Below are 21,119 nucleotides of genomic sequence, written 5' to 3'. Positions count from 1 at the left end.
AAAAAAAACACTACTACTTTGAAAATATTCTGAATCAACTTTTGTCTAATTTTGACAATTTTTTGGGAGACTTTATATTGGAGCCATTTCACAAGGACCCAAAAAGAAAATACACTTTTACTTAGATTTAGCTTCTTGTCTGTTCTTTATTATATTTCAAGGAAAACATTCCCACCCGTAGATAATCTGGGGCAGATCGGTGTTTACTCTCAGTAAGATAGTCTTTCATGCTGAGTCTCCATGCTCGCCAAACATCGAACTTTATTTGGCCTTGCATGGGTTTCACCTTTCCTGATATATGAACTGACAGCCCTTGATGTTTGAATACCCATACCCACACTTATTCTGTTTTCATATTGTTTTCCATCAATCCTTTTATTTTTTTTGACACAGGAAGCCCACTGCTTTTTCTTTGCCTTTTAAGAATGACTCAAATAATTTATCAATGATTGTTGCTTGACTCCAGGCTTGGGTTGTGGATGTTTCTAGCCAACACATTTTAGAGCGTGGGCTTCTGCATTGCAGAAAAATATCACTGTAGTAAAAAATATTGCCAAATGGCAACACCATGTTATATTTGGACTTGGACTACTTTTACAGTTTGAAATTTTATGCTTTTAATATGTTTTTCTTGTTTATGAATGTCAGAGAACAAATGCATAAGCTGTTTTTCACATTTTGATTTAGACTTTCAATTATCCCCTGCCTTGATATGCCCTCTCTGGAATGAATACATTTCGTAAATATCAACGAAATTGCTGTGATGGGAATTTCTGAGGAAGTAATGCATATTTTATTTCCTGGGCTTTTTATTTCTTTTGCTTGTATTGTGCCCAGAGAGAGGGTTTCACTGTGTTCAGATGTTTTTCTAAATTGACTATGTGCTTTGTTGAACCAGCACACCTACTTGCCAGACAGCTGTTACATTAATGATGTAACCACTAATGAAACTGTGTATACTGTGTGTTTTCAGTGTGATCCAGGACAAATTTTGCGGCATCATTAACATTTCTGTGGAAGCATTGCATGATGTGATGACGGAGGATCCAGAAACAGCGACATTTAAAGAGTAAGTAAAAATTGTTTCCTTTACTTATATATATTTATTTACCAGATTATAAAGCACACTTCACTATAAGCGGTGCTCACAATTTTTTGAAAAAAAAACAACAAAGAAAAATGGAAACATACATACATAAGCCGCATCAGGCTATTAGCCACTGATATGTAGGGAGGAGGATGAATGCTAGCTCCCGTTAGCTCCTTGTCTCGCATCAGTAAGAGCTTCTACTGGAAGATGGGGCTTTGTCAGCTCTTTATTTAAGCTCTGCAAGAGTTGAGCACAGTCTCTTCATTGGTTCAGCAGCTTTAATGCTGCAAATAAATGTCAAAATGTGTGAATTCGGAATATTTGTTCTCCGTTTTGCCTGCTGCTAGCATATTCTCCCCTTACTCTTTCATTTACAATGTTGAATTTCCCCTCTGGCAGTTAGAGTCTGGCAGTTAGGAAAAATCCACAGACAAGCTGCACCTTCTTAAAAGCTGCATCGAAAATGCAGCAAATCAATTATTTTATATCAAAATAAAATAGTTATACCGTATTTTCGAAAATACGGTAAATCAAAATAGACAGAAAATTATGTAGTGCAGATTAGGGCTGCAACAACGAATCGATAAAAATCGATTTTTAAAAGCGTTGGCAACGAATTTTATCATCGATTAGTTGTGTCGCGCGATTAACTTGACTGAAACGGGGGAAGAAAAAAAAAATACGGCAGAGCGAGCCAGCGCCGGAGGTGCAGTGTTGCCAACTCAGCGACTTTCAGACTCCTCCAGCGACTATTTTTCAAAAAAAGCGACTAGCGACAAAACTGGCGACTTTTTACGGTGTCACTGGCGGCTTTTGGAGACTCTTACGTGAAAGCATGTACCGTTCCTACTCTGCCGTGGGGCGCCTCCCCCCGCTCCCGCAGGAGTCCCTCTCAGCGCTGCAGTCAGAGCCAGGATGTTTACCCTCAGCGTCCAGACTGCAAATGAAGCGCGCATGCGCCGGGATTGACGGCGCAAATTGATCACAATAATTAAAATAGCCTGCGCTTTGTAAAGCGAAAAAAGTCGTAACATGCAACTTTTGTCAAAACAAATTAACATGGCACGGAACCACCATGTTTGTTTCGTTTTAAAGTGGGGAAACATAACGTTAGTTTCTCAGGTAGCTCATCTGATGCTTTGCTTACCTTGTTAGTAGGTTACAGACAGTGATAAGGTTGGCTACTTATTTTACTTTTAATTTCATTTGAATTAGCTTAAGCAGCGTTTATATTTTCTTTATAAATAAATTAACTTGCAAATTATGAGGGCAAGGCTTTTAAAGTTTAAATCTTCTGGCAAAGATAAAGAAAAGAAGATGCTGCAATTTATGGAAGTAAAGCAGAATAAAATCAAGCAAGATCAGTAATATGTCAATTAATTATATGCCACATTCCCATGTAAATATCTGTCTTTGGAGGATATGTTTTTTAACACCCCTAGTTCTCTCATTTTTATTCCAAATACAATTTATAATTTGAATCACAGGGCTATTTTTATCTCTATGGTTCAGTATTTTCTCAAGTAGCAACGTTAACTGCTATACTTTCCTGTCTTAAAAGGCAGAACTCTTCTAGTATAAAAAAAACTAATTTGTTGAACCCCTTAGGGGCTTTAAAAAAAAAGTCTTTTTTTGCGCTTTATGAAACAAAGTAGCCTATATTTTGTGGATGTACAGCTACATTTCTCATGTAAGTTTGCGTAGTTTTAACACAAACATTTATTTTTCATATTGCACCAGTACAGTTAATGAGCAACCTGTACTTGTGTGCTTGTTTGTTCTGTCTAAAATGTTTATTTTGGAATAAAGAGGTAAATATAGAAACATTTTTTTGTCCGATTCATCGATTAATCGAAAAAATAATCGGCCGATTCATCGATTTTTAAAATAATCGTTAGTTGCAGCCCTAGTGCAGATTAGGTTATTACTTAAAAAAGATACTGAATTATTTTGTATTCTTGTATGAGTTTCCGATCAACTCTCTATGAATTGTGGAATAAGTGACTGACCAGGTTATAAATGTAAAGAAAGTCTTCAGTAATGGTGAAAAAAGGCAACCTAAAGATACTGTTAACCGTAGAATTTATCCTTTAAAACACAGAAAGGAGAGCTGTCCAAACCACAAATAGTGAAAAAGCCACAACCCTTCTGTATGCTTTAATCCCCAAATATTTCATGCATACTAACAATATTGTCACCACTACATGCTGCTATCCGATTATTAATTGTGTAAGTTTGTTGTTGTGACCTGTAAGATAACCTTGCATTTCATAAGCACCCTATGCAGAATTAATTTGGGTTCAAAATACTGTCCTTTACCATGTTTCTTTGCTGTAGCAGAGCCCTAATGAGATTAAGGGTCAGAGAAGTCAAAAAAAAATATATATTTTTTTCGCTATTAACACATTAAAATCCTCTGCTTGACTGTTTTTGAAGTAAGGATAAATAGATGCACTTTACATGAAGCTCTCTTCGGTAGACAAAGGCAATTTTACATTCTCTAACCTCAATTAGGAGTTGCGGGGTTTTTCTAATTTTGTAACAATTAGGTTGAGCCCTGACATGATTTTCCATTTGACTGAGCTGTTTGAACACCTTACATTAGATGCAGACATTAAGGGATTATTTATTGAACCATTTTCAAAGCTACATATAAATAAGTATTTTTCTTTATTTTTAAAGGGTTACTACTCCTTTTAAGTAGCTAGAAAAACATATCTTTAGATGTATTCGATGAATTTAAATACTGAGGTCTTGTTTTGGTTCCTTATTGATCTGCTTTCAGTTGTTTAGCTTATTTTCTCATTTGTTAAATGAGGAAACGTACATATTTTATTAAGGTATTATGTGTATTTCTTAACCTGAATTTTATAGTATGTGACTTTGCACTGTTATAAGCAGCCTGGAGCTTTTTTGAAATTTGGCAGTGGGTTTTGGAGGCTTGTAAAGGGTCATAAATTTGAGTTGGTTTTGTAGAAAGCTTCCAATAAGAGATTGTTATTGATACAACTTCAATTTCAATACAACAACCAATGTCTCAGTACCAATGGTTGCTGCTTTAAGGGAGTAATCATCCTAGAATTGTTATTCGGCCTGTTTCATTATATAAATGTGTGAAATGTTCTGTTAGCACTCTATTATATGTTGAAAGATTTTTTATGTCCCCTCCTTTGAATGTCATTTAACAGAATTTATTAACTTTCTGATCACAGTTTATTACTTGGCACGTTTCAAAATCACAAACCACCCTATCCATGCCACCAGTCTTATCTATGTTCACAGCGCTGAATTAAGAAATGCACACAAAGGAAATAAAAGACCGTACACAGACTTTGTACTAAGCACAAAGGTTTTTACTTGCAGTTCCTCTCTGCATGCAGATGAACCAATCTGAATAGAGTTTGTGGCTGTGTAAAACAAATGCCAGAGGGTTTAGCCTTTTTCTGCGTGCCTGTGTTTGCACACGCTGCTTGCTCTGAGACTCCTTCCCACTGTGCAGGTCTATGGGTGGTTATTAATATTGAGTTGAATATTATTGTGTCGGCAGCTGCATGTTGATGATCCATTTTGAAGAGCCCAAGCTAAGTGATGAAGAGGAGCCACCAACTGAGCAAGATAAGAGGAAGAAACTTGTGAGTTAAACATATGAAACCTGCACAAACACACATTGACACAGTATGCAAGTCATTTTTTAACTATATATTATTCTAAACATCACCATGTCCCTTCCACTTCACTATTTGTTACTGCTCTAACAAATCGTCCATTCGATATGTTGAAATTTATCACTATAATGTGACTAAAAATAAAATAAAAAGCTGAAGCACCATGATTACATTGCAAAGGCCTTATATATATATATGGAATTAAGCAGGCATTAAATACTTGTACCGGTATTCAAAAATTTTTCAACAGATGGTACAGTGGTTTAAAAATATGCACTTTTTAAATTGAAGAAACGCATCATTTAACAAAAGTAAGACACTGACTCAGTCCCTAAAATCCAGTGGTGATGGAGGTCATGGAAACAATGAATCCTCTGAGTAAAGCATGTACATCCTTTTTTTATGGCAGAGGAAAATAAAATAAAAACTTTGGTTGGAATCATTCGGCCTATAATTATATATTCAGACACTAAATGTGTTTTTCTGTACTCAAGCAAAAAGGCTTTAATCTTGATGGGGAACCAGTTATTGGGAGATTTCATCTATTAAATAGGGGAAGCGTTGCCTCCCTGAATGAGCATGCATCTGTTTGCTATATCTGCCCCCTCTCAGAGCTCAGAAATATTCACCCTTCATTTAATATTGGAAAGTTTGATTATATTATGGGGGCGGCTGTGTCTGAGAGGTGTTCTCCACATAAAAGCTTCAGCAAAATTACTTTTACTGATTTTATTTTTGGGTGTCTGAATGGGGAGTACTTTCTATGAGACTCTGTCTCTTTGTGTTTGCTTATGTGTATTTTGCTGGATATCAAAGAGCACACTTATCACCTCAGCCCAGACGTGACTTTTTGCTCCAAGGAATGAAAAAAAGTGGACTTTAAGTTGCACCGCTGCGTCTTAATACTTGTGCGATTCTTTGCTTGAAGATGTGGATGAATGCATATAAAAGCTGTGCCTGTGCCTGCATGATACAGTTTTCAGTTAGAGTAGAAACTAAATAGGACTTTTTGGTTAAAATTGATTTTAGTTTGGCTTTTTCCGAGCTTCTCACTTGGCCACTCCTGTGAGCATCAGAGGCTGAGCACGTCCTTTTAGACTCGTGCAGGCTGACCTGAAAGCACCGTTACAAGGGGCAGAGGATTTCTTATTGCAGCAAACTGAAATCCATTACTTTGTTGTTATTGTTGTATTTGCAATCACTGACATGAAATCCTTTGTTGCATAACACAACATCATGTGTAAGGATTTAGTGCTGTTCAGGTATCCAGTAAGAGAAGAAACCCTGGTCCTTTTCACATGCTGTGTGCAATGCAGCCACTCTCAGGACATGTACCCTTGAGAAGATAAAGGTTCTGAAACAATACCGAATCAATTTAGTTGGGATCATGCCTGTACACAGAACTGGTTTGAAATAAAGCTCTTCTCCTACTGTTCGACCTCTGAAGAAAGGCAGAGAGTTTCACCTTTCTTAACCCCTTAAGCCCAGATGGTTTTAGGAGCAATTTCTGCCTGAAATTACTTATCTGATTAAATCGAGCATAGCTCCAGAGGTATAAGGTTGAGATGTAAAAAAAATTCATGATATGAAGTCATTAAATAGTATTTTACAGAAACACTATTGAAAGCATCATTATTTCTGATTAATAGGTGAGCAATGGCAAAAATCATAATTTTCAAGCCTTGCCATATTCGTTTCAAAAATAAACACTTCAAAAAACCATGAAAACCCCTTTGAAATCTCTGCATAAGCCTCAGAATGTATGGAACCATATCTTGACAATAACCGGAGCAAATTTTTACTAAATGGGTTGAAGCATTTTGTTCCCCTAAGGTTTTAGTGGACAGTGTGGCAGACGGACCTGTGATTTGGCACAGATGTGCTAAAAGTGTCCAAAACGTTCCACATAGATTTTATTCTCCTAATAAAAAGGAATCTGGTCTAGTAAAAGTGCTGATATCCATGGTATTGCTACTTCTGCATTCAAATAAGTGTTTTTTTTTTAAAGATTTCAATGTGTTTTATTAAAATTTACCACATACATACATAGCATAATATCAATTAACCTAACAGAAAATTAAATGTTTTGTATTTTTTTTTTATCTTTACAAGACACTTTCGGCCAACTATACAACAAAAATAGCCAGAAAAAAGTATATATTGTTCCGCTAATACACTGTGTATTAGTAAAGTGTTGATAATGTAATGCTTAAAAAAAGGAACCTAAATCAGTTACACATACGGTAGTTACAGTGAGGAGAGGGTGTGTCATTGCAATGATTTTATTACCCAATCAGCATTATTTTCTACTCTATTCATGAGTCCTTCTTTTGAAATATCAGAGAAGTAATGTAAATAAGTGGGAAAAAATAGGATTACAGCAGAAAGTATTCATAAAGCAGGTTTCTGCAGATAATTTTGTTATCTCTGTATGAGAATCACAACTATTATAACAAGGCTGCTGCAGGAAACTGGACTCATTGCAATGTTTTTATTACCAGATTAGTATTATTTTTTTATTTGATTTATGTGCACCTTACCTTACCTTCTGTAATAGCAGACATGTGATGTACATGTAGTGAAAAAAGTACACACACACCCACACACACACACACACACACACACACACACACACACACACACACACACACACACACACACACATATATATATATATATATATATATATATATATATATATATATATATATATATATTATTATTATTCTACACAGATGCAAATAAAGAGTTGATTAAAATTTATTTGTTCAATAAAAGGGTTGTAATTTTTTAGCAAATGTTTATGATAGAAGACATATTCAGAGAAATAGGGTATTTAATGATACAGTTTATTTTGTGTAGTGTGTTCTTCTTTAATACCTCTGATATGCAACCAAATTTTGAATTTTTGGTCTTAAATATATATAATTGACAATTGTCTCTTCTATGATATTCTATTTCTAACTAATGAATTGTGGGATTCTCTTTGAGAGGAATCCATGACAAGGGAAGCTACAGTGGAGATTTTTTTTCCAAGACTTGTACCCCTTTATACATAACTTTAAAAGCAAAGTTCTCCTAACAATGGCTTACTAGCTTAGAAATAAATGTTAACGTTTTACTTAAGAGCTATTCTATTATTTGCTAAAACTCATCAGCTTATAATAACTTTATCCATTCAGTACTTTAGCCATGCAAGTATGTTATCCAGGGCTTTAAAGTACTTGAATCAAATGTCAGAACCAATTTAAAGTTAACAAAATTAAATCTAACTTGTTAATACGACTAGGTGAGGTACCTGAACATTATAAAAATATTATCAGACTGATTTATATCAGTCTTGTTGGTCTTAAATTAAAGTTAAGTTATAAGAGTGTTTTTTTTTTCTTTTTTACTCAGATTAACAAAAAAAAAAAAAAAAAAAAAACAACCTCTGAGGCAAGTCAGTGTGTAGAACCACAATTGACTGCCTTGGCGTTTACAATTAATAGATTATAGTACAAGGTTAATTTCTGGTACTTAGATGGGCTTTTACTATTCTAAATATCCTCCCCTGTTGCCAATCTTAGTGATCATTGCTGATTTGAGAGTGATCCCAACATTGTAAAGATAAAAATTAGGGAACAAAGGTCATTGATTTAGTCATTAGAGCTATCAGGAATTAAACTGTGTTCACATCTGTCAAATGTATGTGAAAGTTTAAAGGATCAACTAATATCAGTTTGAATTGCAACGTTGACCTCCATAAAAAAAAAATAAATAAAAAATAGTTGCTTCTTTTCTGACCTAGATCACCTATTACATTTTTTTATACATATTGGCAGTTTGGTTAGGGTTAATGAAAATCTTCCTCTAGCTAAAGACAAAGCATTTAAGTTAGTGTAATAATAAATCATACTCCAAAAACATAATCGTTAGCAATGATTACACTTGCACTGCTCATAATAAGGAAATGATTTTATTCTAAAAGAAAAGTATATTTTTTAACCAGTGTTCAAACCAGCTTAAGGTGAAACCCATCAAAGAAAGAGATTAATTTACTCATCCTGTATAAATGTCTTAAACACCAGAGCAGCATCGAGGTACTGCTACTCTGCTCATTGCTTCCCCTCACACGTTCACTCACTGGTGCTCCAGCTAAAGTGGATTAGAGAGAAAAATGGGTAAAAATCAACGTAGTTTTGCAGGAATCTTTGGCCTGTGTCCCATTGCAGCTCCAGGGGGAAGGAAAGAGAAGGAGATATGCTGCACTATCAATTCTTCTTCTGCTGTCTCTACCCACCCTCTCTCATTTCCATACCTCCTGCCAGTTACTGCGTGATGACCTGACCTATCAAGCAGACTATTAAAACATTGCCTTCATCTTCTCCTCTAATTATTCAGCTCTTTGTATCCTTGAGGGTTTTAAATAAAGTTTTGATCTTTTGCTAAGTTTTAATAGAAGAATCAGACTGTTTTTATTTATTGCAGGGTGCGTTCTTTTTCTTGATCTAAAACCTTTAACATTACATAAATGCTACAAATACAGTAAGTTACATTGACATTTGTTCAACATATTCAGCTCAATTTGTGTTTTGGAGGCTTTTATCAGACTGACAATTTATTTATTTTTTTCACACTGCATTAGAAGTTATACTGATGAAGGGAAAAAACTGATCATTTTAAATGTGTGTTAATGTTTGGATTAATAATCCAATCCAAGATATGTATATAAATATATATATACATAGGCACATACAAGTAATGATATTCATAACATGACTATGAATGATGTATAGAGTACATATCTCGAGTATCTCAGCAGTCTATTAAACTTAAGTATGAAGATATGCTACTTGGCATTCCATACACAGACTAAAGTCATGGTGGGTGCACCTCTTCAAATTTCTAGTCCTGTAGGTGGAGAGGCTGCCTTGTGGCTGCTGCTGTCTCCTGATTTCTGTCTAAATTGGACTTGCTATGTTTTTCTCTGCTTCAAGGGGAGTTTGTTTTTGTGTCATGGAAGCTGTTGACTGTTCCACTCAGTGCTGTATTGGATTTGTAAGGGTCCCTCGCTTTGATCTGAGTATTTCAGACAACTAGACTCTGCTAACTGATGGTGTGTGAGGGCCTCTGTACATAATGCATCATTTGATTCTGGTACTTCATCTACAAGGCCAGTACCATCAAACAAGAAGAGGAATAGGCAACATCAAAGGCATTGTCTACTGGGTACTAATGACATGGGCTCTGGGTTTGTTGTGCTGCGATGCCTCATACTCACTTGAGCTTGGTTGGTTTTTCCCTTCACAGTGATGCACATAGGTCATTTAGCTGAATTTGTTAAAGTAGTTGCTGCTGACTGATTACACTCCAGTACAGAAACAGGATAAAGGTGCCCTATAACACGTATTAGTGCCGAGATAAATTGGCCTACATGTGCTGAGGGGGTTGGTTGCTAAAGCTCATCATTCAGTTGAGGCAAAAGTGTGCTTGTACAATTGTGCCTTGAACCTGTGCAGCGTGGAACACAAATACAGCAGCTTTCTCTCGTGGAATGGCAGAAATATTGTGACTAGAGGCCTCATGCACAAAAGATTTTGTCATTTTAATAGTCGGCAGTACAGAGAAAATGTGAAACTTGTGCACACAAAAAATAGTACAAAACTATGCCTACATGATACACACAAACTCTTTTTCCTTTATACAGTCTATTTATGTGAAATTGGGCACGGCTACTTCTGCTGCTTTGACTGCCCTGTCCCCGACATAAATATGCTAAATTGTAGAAATGCCAAGATGGTTGCCGTCACTTTTCCATGTAACCATAACAATGCAGTTCAGTAAGGGAAATAATTGGAGATGAAGTGATTGAGAGATATGGTTCTTAGCATCAGAGCTAGGACATAAACTCATTGGGACTCATTACCCCGGCATAAGTGATCTTAAAAAAAATTAATAAATTATAATAATAATAAAAAAATTGGTGGTTGAAGGTGGCAAATGTTAGCTCAGCAGAAAATAAATATAAATCGTTAGCTGGTTCGGGGGAAAATAATTGGAATATAATATCTCATGACATGTAAGCATTAATACTAAGACTCCCAGGATCGTGATCCTACTAGAACTCCCAGTGGTAGTCAATTCGATGGGTGGGAATTTTCTCAGTGGAATGAAAGACTTCTGACTGAAATGGTTCTAGTGTTTCATATAAACCCATTGTGAATATGTAGACCTTAAAACAGGTCATATATATATATATATATATATATATATATATATATATATATATATATATATATATATATATATATATATATATATATATATATATATATATATAAGGGGTGGAGCGGTTCCCAAATCCACGGTTTTGTGGTCACAGTTTCGTCGGTTCGGTATATGTTGATTGTTAGCCTGATATGTTGGTCGTGTTGCTGTTAGCATAAACAAAATGTGTTGCACAATGCTTGCACACTGTTTTTATCCACAACTTCCTTTCCGCCGTCATCGTAGGTCACTCTAAATGCAAAGCGGTCCCATACAGCAGACCTATAAAGTGCTGCTGGCGCGTCTTCCAACTCCTGTTCTTTCCCACTCACCATACCCACACAGTTCTCCACAACAACTGATTTTTTTTCTGCTACACCCGGCTACGCTGCTTCGCTTCTTCTTCTTGTGTACTACTGGTGGTTGGCTTTGGTCGCAGTACCGCCACCTTCTGCTCTGGAGTGTACACGCTTTCAGGTTCAAAGTTTGAAATAACAATTATATTTACAGAGATTGATTCCCTACCACACGTTTCCTGCATACCACCACTTCACATTTATGATAAACATCGTATGAGCTACTTTTTTGTGCACTGGTAACTTTGCCTTGCCAAAGCTGCCTCTTGTGTGGCAGAGGGATCAGTAACTTGCGGCTTTCTGAAGTGCATGTGTTTGGCACGCAAACTATTTACCAATTCAAGGATAAAATCTCTGCATGAGACAGGGACATTTAAACAGCTCCTGAACATAACCAACGCGTTTATAGCTGCTATGTCAAGGAGATTGTAAACGACAGCCAGATGCCACCTTCTCGCTGGAGCTTTTAAAGAATACTTTCTAATCATCTGATCCAACACATCCATGTGAAACTTTGTCGTTCTCTCCATCTCTGTCCACATTTCTGAAGCCTGTTTCACTGTTAGATTTCTTCTGAAACACATTTTTCCATATAAGCCAAAGAGTTCCAGAGTTTTCTAGGTAGAATTTTGGTTCATAGGCAAAGGTAACGAATGTCAATGAACCACGGGGGAAATTTACTATGCAACAAATAGAGCCGTGAAAATGACAGCTGTGAGAGACTGAGGTAAAATTAACCTTTTTTATTTTTTGATCTTTATTTTATTTAAAAAGCAACGTGAAAATGAAGGAAATATAGTTACAGGAAAAGTCAATTACCATGACCAACATAACATAAATGTAAATAAAGTTCTCTCACTTCAAAATCTCAGAACTGTCAAAATGACTCCCTTTGGAGTTCTAGTGTTAAAGAGACTGGAGACATAAATTTTATTCAAGTTGACAAATGTTGGATGATCAAAAGGTAACTGGGGAGGGAAGTACACTATATTGCCAAAAGTATTTGCTCACCCATCCAAATTATTGGAATCAGGTGTTCCAATCACTTCCATGGCCACAGGTGTATAAATTCAAGCACCTAGGCATGCAGACTGTTTTTACAAACATTTGTGAAAGAATGGGTCGCTCTCAGGAGCTCAGTGAATTCCAGCGTGGAACTGTGATAGGATGCCACCTGTGCAACAAATCCAGTCGTGAAATTTCCTCGCTCCTAAATATTCCACAGTCAACTGTCAGCTGTATTATAAGAAAATGGAAGTGTTTGGGAACGACAGCAACTCAGCCACGAAGAGGTAGGCCACGTAAACTGACGGAGCGGGGTCAGCGGATGCTGACGCGCATAGTGCGAAGAGGTCGCCAACTTTCTGCAGAGTCAATCACTACAGACCTCCAAACTTCATGTGGCCTTCAGATTAGCTCAAGAACAGTTCGCAGAGAGCTTCATGGAATGGGTTTCCATGGTCGAGCAGCTGCATCCAAGCCATACATCACCAAGTGCAATGCAAAGCGTCGGATGCGGTGGTGTAAAGCACGCCGCCACTGGACTCTAGAGCAGTGGAGACGCGTTCTCTGGAGTGACGAATCGCGCTTCTCCATCTGGCAATCTGATGGACGGGTCTGGGTTTGGCGGTTGCCAGGAGAACGGTACTTGTCTGACTGCATTGTGCCAAGTGTAAAGTTTGGTGGAGGGGGGATTATGGTGTGAGGTTGTTTTTCAGGAGCTGGGCTTGGCCCCTTAGTTCCAGTGAAAGGAACTCTGAATGCTTCAGCATCCCAAGACATTTTGGACAATTCCATGCTCCCAACTTTGTGGGAACAGTTTGGAGCTGGCCCCTTCCTCTTCCAACATGACTGTGCACCAGTGCACAAAGCAAGGTCCATAAAGACATGGATGACAGAGTCTGGTGTGGATGAACTTGACTGGCCTGCACAGAGTCCTGACCTCAACCCGATAGAACACCTTTGGGATGAATTAGAGCGGAGACTGAGAGCCAGGCCTTCTCGTCCAACATCAGTGTGCGACCTCACAAATGCGCTTCTGGAAGAATGGTCAAAAATTCCCATAAACACACTCCTAAACCTTGTGGACAGCCTTCCCAGAAGAGTTGAAGCTGTTCTAGCTGCAAAGGGTGGACCGACGTCATATTGAACCCTATGGATTAGGAACGGGATGTCACTTAAGCTCATATGTGAGTCAAGGCAGGTGAGCAAATACTTTTGGCAATATAGTGTATATGTTGAGGAGAAAAACAGGACTAAGCACTGGTAAACAGGCTCAACATTATCATCTATAATTTAAGTTAATTTAAGTTGATGATGTCATCAGCTCATTTATTGGCTCTCTCCAGTTCCAGCTGCAGAATAATACTCCCAAGGCAATTTAAGCTGACTGAAAAGCATCCATCATGATGTGCCAGCAATGCAGTAAGATATTTAACACATTCCTCCCACCTCTTTTATTGGCTGTGTTCTCCAGCAGTGCCAAAGTGACCTTTGTTCCCAAATTAGGCATAGCTTATATCTACACCTTGTCCAAATTAAAGAAACTTCACACGTTTTGTTTTGCTATTTTACTCTCAGGGAAGATTGAAATGCCCTGATATGTTACATTCACTTTATGTTCTCTAGCACTCAGATTAATGCGTGTTTGTACATAAGAATGGAGAGAACAATTTAAATGTTATATCTGATTGGGATTGTTCCTATTTTGCTTGAGGTGTGTTACAGTGTCATTATATGAAGCTAAATGTGGGTCAGTTTCATTGTGTGTGGGTTCTAACCATTAAGGCTCAAATTCATGAACAATATCAGTTTTTTACAAAAAACAAAATGAAGTTGTACTTTAGTGTTATTTAATCACTACTTTGTAATTTATTATCAATCTAAAATATTTATACAGGCATTCCAAAAGCTGGTCCTTGAGGGTGGCTGTCCTGCAGGTTTTAGATATTTCCCTGTTTTATCACACCAGGTTCTAATAACTGAAGCTCAGCAAAAGCCTGTTAATCAGCTATCAATGGAAATCAGCTGTGCTGAAGCAGGGAAATCTCTAAAACCTGAAGGACAGACGCCGATGCAGGCTTTGGGAAGGCTATATGCTGTTGTCTATTTTTTTTTTTTTTTTTACTCATTAAAAAACTTGAAAAACAGCTTTAAGTATTTTGTGCTGACACATTCAGTTTTGAACATCTCGAGAGTTTTTTAGCACTTCATTTGTTCCTGCCATATTGATTGTGCATATGGTTTGGGTAGTTTCTGAACACATTTTTTTGTTGCTATAGAGTCTCACATAATTGACTGTATACTTTAGCAAGGGCATTTTTCTTTTTTTTTCTTCTTTTTTTTGAGTTTTTAAGGCACCAGTGGCTCGTTTTTTTTAACAGTAGGCTTACAGGAAAGGGGTATGAAAGGGGGGAGAGACGTGCGGCAAAGGATGACAGGTAGGATTCGAACCTGGGTTGGCCGCATCGAGGCCTAAGGCCTCCATACACGGGTCATTATTTGATTGGGGCTTAAGTACTTCAGAACCGATTTCAAACTAATGCAGTAAATTCCCAGGTCTTTGGTAATTGACTATTTTTATCAGATAACCATTTGTTAATATAAACTTTCTATTGTCTGCAAGCTGTATTCAGTTCTATTTTTCAGTTAGGATGACTAAAAATGCCAGCAGAATATGAAAATGACATGTTCAATTTATTAGTCAATATACACATGGGAAAGTTTTTGTTTAAAATGCCCCTTTACTAGTCAATCCAACATTAGGTTTGCTTTTAATACCAGTCCTGAGTGTTAATTGCGCCTCGAAGATCTAATTTAATGGGCTTGTTTAAAATGAAATAACTGTAATATTATCTAAATCCAAGCTCCTTATTAAGAATTCCATCCTTTGAAATTGAACAAGCGTTTCCTCAAGTAACTTTTATTCATCATTATTCTCTATTGAAGACAAAAAGGATTTCATATATTTGCAAATGGAACAAACCAGCAGCCAATCCAATTATCTCTCTAGAGGGTCATTATCAGTTTATAGCACAGGTTAGGCTCACTCCTCTCAGTCACTCCAGAAATATTTTTGGAAGCTGATTAAACATTAAGTTGTTCCTTTTATTCGACCATCTCATTTTATCTTGTTTTAATGAGCAATCACAAAGCCTTCAACGATCCTGCAGTGGTATATTTGTAGGAAATGAGTTTCAGCGTGTTATCGTTTCACTCTTAGCCACACAAAGCATTGATAATGAAGACTTTCCATTCTTACTTGATTGTTCTTCAGCACACCATCAGTCTCACCATACTTTGCTTGAATAACAGACCCCCCTTGACACTTCTGTTTTGTAGATTAGGATAAAGAGAATCTCATTTGTTTGGCACAAGGCAGAGCTACAAAAATAAGCTACCATTTCTTCATCATAGCTTCTCATCATTATTGTCACTTGGCCGATGGAATAATGGAGAATGCTCCAGGACTTTTTAGAAAGCTGTTGTATTATTTGACCAAAATAATGTGTAGTCAATCTTACACTTCAAGTGTCATTTATGATTGCTGCTGTGATTTTAAACTAAGCATCACTGTAACAATTTGCTGCAGTCTAAAAGTGACATTACATGTGACTTCTGTTAACTGGCACAACTAGTGAGTTTCATTATGTTTGCCAACACATTTAGTCTTTTTAATCATGTTTTTTTTTTTTTATCTCGCAGTTAATGTTAAATAAATGTTGTTATATGATATTAATATGAACGTAAAATTTTCAAATTTATGACTTGAACTTCTGTTCACTTTAGGGTGTTGGAATAAAAGTTAAGACAGAAAAAAGGGTGTTTCTTTCCCAAATACAACTTTTTATTCTCTAGATTTTAAGCAATAGCATATGGTGCATACTAAAAGGCTACGTTCACACTGCAGGCCTTGATGGTCAATTCCGATTTTTTTGCGAAATCCGATTTTTTTGCTCTTCCGTTCATATTTCCAAATATATGCGACTTGTATGTGATTTTCTGTGTGAACTGCAGTCATGCAATGAAAGTGTCCCGTATGCGCAGTAGAGGACGCAATGACGTCACATGCCAGCGTGCTCTTTTTTTCCGTTAGTAAACATGGATGGTAGTGCCGTAGAGCATCTAACGATCTTTCCCAACCATAAAAACTCAATCTTTTCAATATGGTTAAACAAATACTGCTCTCCGCATCATCATCTGCCATGATTGTTGTTTTTCTTGCCGTTTTTGCGTAGCAAGATGCATAATAGTGACCTTTGTCGGGTATTAATGATGAATCCGACCTGAACGTCACACACAAAACAAGCAAAACACTTAACCCCACACTGCTCCCCGGGCGCCACGCAATGGCTACCCACTGCTCCCAAAGGGGATGGGTTAAATGCAGAGAGTTAATTTTGGTGCTTTGTTCTTGTGACAGTTTAATGACAATTGTCGTGGGAAAAAAGTATTCAACTATTCACCCTAGTTAAATAAACAGAGATCGATGGTTTTCACTCAGTCGAGACATTTATTCATATCTTTGCAAAGAGAGAACAGTTCATCATACAGTCCTTACGGCATAACATTCTGCCCTGTTATGCATCGGCAGTATTCATTCCCCCCTTACTTACAACAATGGAAAGTAGTCAGAGTCAAAACAAATTACAGACATTTTGGTTAAACAGTAGCATGTTATGAATAAACCTTCAGAAGAATCTGGTTTGTTATGGGAAGAAGCTATGCCTGGTCTACAAACACCATCCTGCAGAGAATTGTGTGGCCTTGAAAGGGAAACAGACTGAGTGAAAACTTTTATAGTGAGTAAATAGGATAAATTAATATATAATAACAGAGAAATCTAAATTTTCCAACGACACAATAAAATTTGATTTCTATCCTATGACATATTTGAAGTTGCAGATGTGTGCTTGCCTTTCGACTGGCTCCAAGGTCTGACAAAAATGGACATGGGCCAAATTAGGGTGAAGGGCTATGCACTTGGTATAAATGCTCTTATTGATTAAAATGAGTGGGTAGTTATTTCAGAGTTTGCACTGTTGCGTAGCTGAGCAATTTGGGGTTCAGTCCCCTACTTGGCCTCAGTGGGTCTTAGTCCTGACCCGTGGACATTTGCTGAATCTCTTCACCCTCCACCCCATTTCCTGTCTCTACACTTTGATTGAAAAGCACCTTGTGGTTGCCACCCCATGTTATTGAGGTTTTGATTCTAACTGCAGATTCAAACCTTGTGAAGTGTTTTGCTTCATGATCCTCTCAAGGCTGCAAATATTACTTATACCTGTATAATGGAGTTGCTCAGTATTTTTAAAACATTGTCGCTACATTATCTAATTGTTTGGGTTTTATTTTTCAAAAAATATGCATTCAACATTGATTTTAAAACTACAAGTCAAGACATGACAATATCCCTCTCCACATGACGTCAGTTAATCAAATTGTGCAGTCTTCTAGCTACTTGCTAGAAAAAAAATGTAAAGTGTCAACTATAGTATCAGTGGAAATGCCACGAGAAATATGTTACTGGCAAAACGAGTGGCACTAGGTGGAATCATTCATTTTGCCTGTCATTGAATTTAATGTCATGACAAGGTGGGGCAGGAAACAATGTTTTTTAACAGGCATTATGTCCTGTTCCCAGTTTTAATACATGCAAAATAATTCATGGGCAACATTGTTAAAGAAGGTCATGACTCATAATTTATCTGTCTTGCATTTGTAAAGCATGTGATGTTATTGGTTTTACCTTAAGAACATAATGATAATCTAACAACTAACAAATTGCAAGAAATCTTGATGTATTTAAGAAGTTTCTGTAGGACTGCTCTTCATATATCCGACCTAGAGAAAAAAATTTAAATGGAATGAAAATGTTAACTTTTATACATATAAATCAAATGCCTCTAACTTGTGCTTTGATATTGATTTTATGAGTGAGGATATTACTTTGTTTGACAGCTCCTCCGGGCACTTCTGGAGGGGAGCTGTCACATTTTTTAACGGTTATGATTGAAAAAGACTCCTTGTAATCAGGTTGGGAGCGGAAAAGCTCAAGTTTTTGTTCAAATTTTGTTTTTTACAAGGTTAATTCAGAACGAAACCTGTTCGGGAAGAGAAGTATCCTTCATTGTGTGCTTTTCCACTAGGTCTATATGGAGTCAAGTGCGATTTAACTAAATATAATGTCAATAATTGGTCCCTGCTTGGACAATTAGTCGTTAAATTGATCGGCGTAGTTCTAAATTAACAGTGAGGAGCTTATTCATTAGGCATGTGACTCATTACAGGGAAACCACGAGCCTGATGGTTTATAAGAACTGACAAGCATTTCTGATTTTGCTCTGCTATCTGCTCTTTATGCTTTTGTCCATGTTAATTTAAATTGAGACTTCCTAACAAGAGTGACCAATAGGTCTTTTTTCAGGAAAAGGGGGTTTACTTAACATAAGGAAGCCTTTACCCTAACAGACTGCTTCTGGATATTAATGAGCAAAAAATTATGTTTTATTGTGTTTTTTTTTATTATTATTATTATTTCTTTTATTTTTTATCTTTTTTTTTTTATATACGGTATATATATATAACAAATAGTATGTGATCAAGCATTTTTTTGTGTTTGTTGGAAAACTTGTCATCATATATGACTTGGGCTTAATTTCCCAAATTATTTATATTATACATTTTGTCTTATTTGTATTTGCATCCAAGATTTGATATTGAAATGGTTATGGAGATATTTTAAGTTTAATCTTAATTTTTTTTTTCTGTTACCTCCGAAAACATATTTTATTTCACTGTATATCTTTTGGTTTTGAAACTTGCTTTAAATCTTCATCTCTTAATTGGCTCTTTTAGAGGAGGGATTTTCTTTTGTAGTTTTCTGAGATAAGTGACCTATCTATGCTCAATGAATCATTCAACTACCGTACCAAAAACTTCTTGACACAACAATTCTGTTGTCTATGTTACAAAAATGGGAGAGAGTAAAGTTTGAAAAGAAAGCATTTTGAAACTGAGGGGGGAAAAAAATGTTTATATGAGGACTGATTAATCTCTCAGCTTAAATGTCTTGTGTTGGCCGAATTTACTCGGATGAAGAATTGGGACAGAAAATCAGTGAAATGATCAAAGAATCTTAATCTTAATTGGAAAGCCCAGTGAATAAAAATAAACCTTCCTTCTATTGCAATTATGACTTGTCTGTTCTTCAAAACAGACTGATCCAATGGCATAAGTCAGCTGCATTGTTATGATTGGAAAGCCCTGTAGTTTCCTATTAATAGACAAATGAACTGAGGAAATCTGTGCATGATAAATGTTGACAAACTCAAAATGTTTTTAGAACATTAGGACATATAATTTAATGTGGTTTGAAAGTTTGTTAATCTTCAGATATGTTGGTTAAAGAACTATGATGCTAAAATTACCTTCTCTTGTTTTATTCTAGGTTAAATGTCTGACAGATTATCTCTTTTGAAAGATTCCCTGCTGAATTTTTTTTTCAAAGGCAACAATTTATTTAAATTGGCGTATTTAATTCTCCAAAGTTAGATTTTTCAGGCTGAGAAAAGTAGCATTAGGACAAATTGGTATCCTGTGAAGGAATTATGAGCGCTGATGGAAGCCTAGTCAGCCTTCAATTAAATCTTCTATTTTGACTGGTTATAAAAACAAAAAATATTATATAATTTAAAACTCTAAAATTCTGACAGATTTTAGACGTGGGAAATTTTTGCTGCAGTTGTGGCAGCAGTAGCTGCATTTTCATTCACTATCAAATTTCGCGAATAGTAATTATAAGTAAGGTGACTTTTTTTTTGTCACGTTGAATTGCTATAATTTGCAGAATTGCAATGGAAATACCTCTTTCGCATTACACAAGTGATGTGATCTGCATTTAATTGCTGCTTTATTATCAATGTCCATTTGGCATAAAGTGGTTGCAAAAATGTATATACTTGTTAGTTTACACCACTGCTGTAAAATATATGATATAAACTGCAAACTAGATTCTCCTTTTTCTAGATTATTTATCATTAACTAATAAAAAAAGTAAAATTTATTAGATTCGTTTTTCCAAGTCTTTTTCGGGTTTGTGATTTTAGCAGTGTTTAAACGTGTAGAAGACAGGCTCTCATGCTCCATCAAACATTTAATTTTGTTCAGCTGCGATAGGGGCTCATTAGTGCAAATATTCACTAACGCTGAGTAAAGTTTAGCAATGTTATTTCAACCAAATATGACTCACCAAATGCAATAAGTTTCTCTGGGAAATGAGATGGGAGAATATCCCCCCAGAATTGCATAATGAATGAAAAGTGATGTAAAAGCACTATTTCAGAAACAGTTCTAATTCTTTGGGTACTGTAGTTAACCTGCGTCTTCTGAAAATGCAACTACATTGGTCGTAAATCATGCTTAATTACCAGTATGTACAAGGTATACTTTAAAGAATACAGTTTATCCATGTTAAATTGGTAAGACCTCAGTGGAACACTAAAAAAAATTAAACAGACATATTACTAGCCGATTAGTATATCTGTTTTTTTTCACACAAAAAATGCAGATTTGTTAGGGATGCATATTTTTTCCTCCTGATTTCTATTTTGACTTATTTTGAAATTCTAGATGTATCCTTTGGTAATGATTACATTTGTTTGAGACCTGCCATATATGCGTGTGTGTGTGTGTGTGTGTGTGTGTATGTATGTATGTATCTTTATTTCAATATACATTTAGGTTTGATATTTTACGTTT

The 21,119-nt window shown here is 36.2% G+C and overlaps 1 protein-coding gene across 1 annotated transcript in view; it reads left to right on the top strand.

Moving 5' to 3' along the window:
* Positions 1-21,119, top strand: part of LOC119798557 (importin-11-like) — a 99,478-nt gene that overhangs the window by 63,152 nt on the left and 15,207 nt on the right. The window contains exons 13-14 of the mRNA XM_038308075.1: positions 974-1,069; positions 4,638-4,722. Of these exons, the coding sequence (XP_038164003.1) occupies positions 974-1,069; positions 4,638-4,722 (181 nt within the window). The remainder of the gene's footprint in view (positions 1-973; positions 1,070-4,637; positions 4,723-21,119) is intronic.

This window comes from Cyprinodon tularosa, unplaced genomic scaffold, assembly GCF_016077235.1.
Source record: "Cyprinodon tularosa strain WSP-4 unplaced genomic scaffold, ASM1607723v1 ctg63, whole genome shotgun sequence".
In the NCBI taxonomy this organism is placed as follows: domain Eukaryota; kingdom Metazoa; phylum Chordata; class Actinopteri; order Cyprinodontiformes; family Cyprinodontidae; genus Cyprinodon; species Cyprinodon tularosa.
This window is presented reverse-complemented; position numbering and strand designations above follow the sequence as displayed.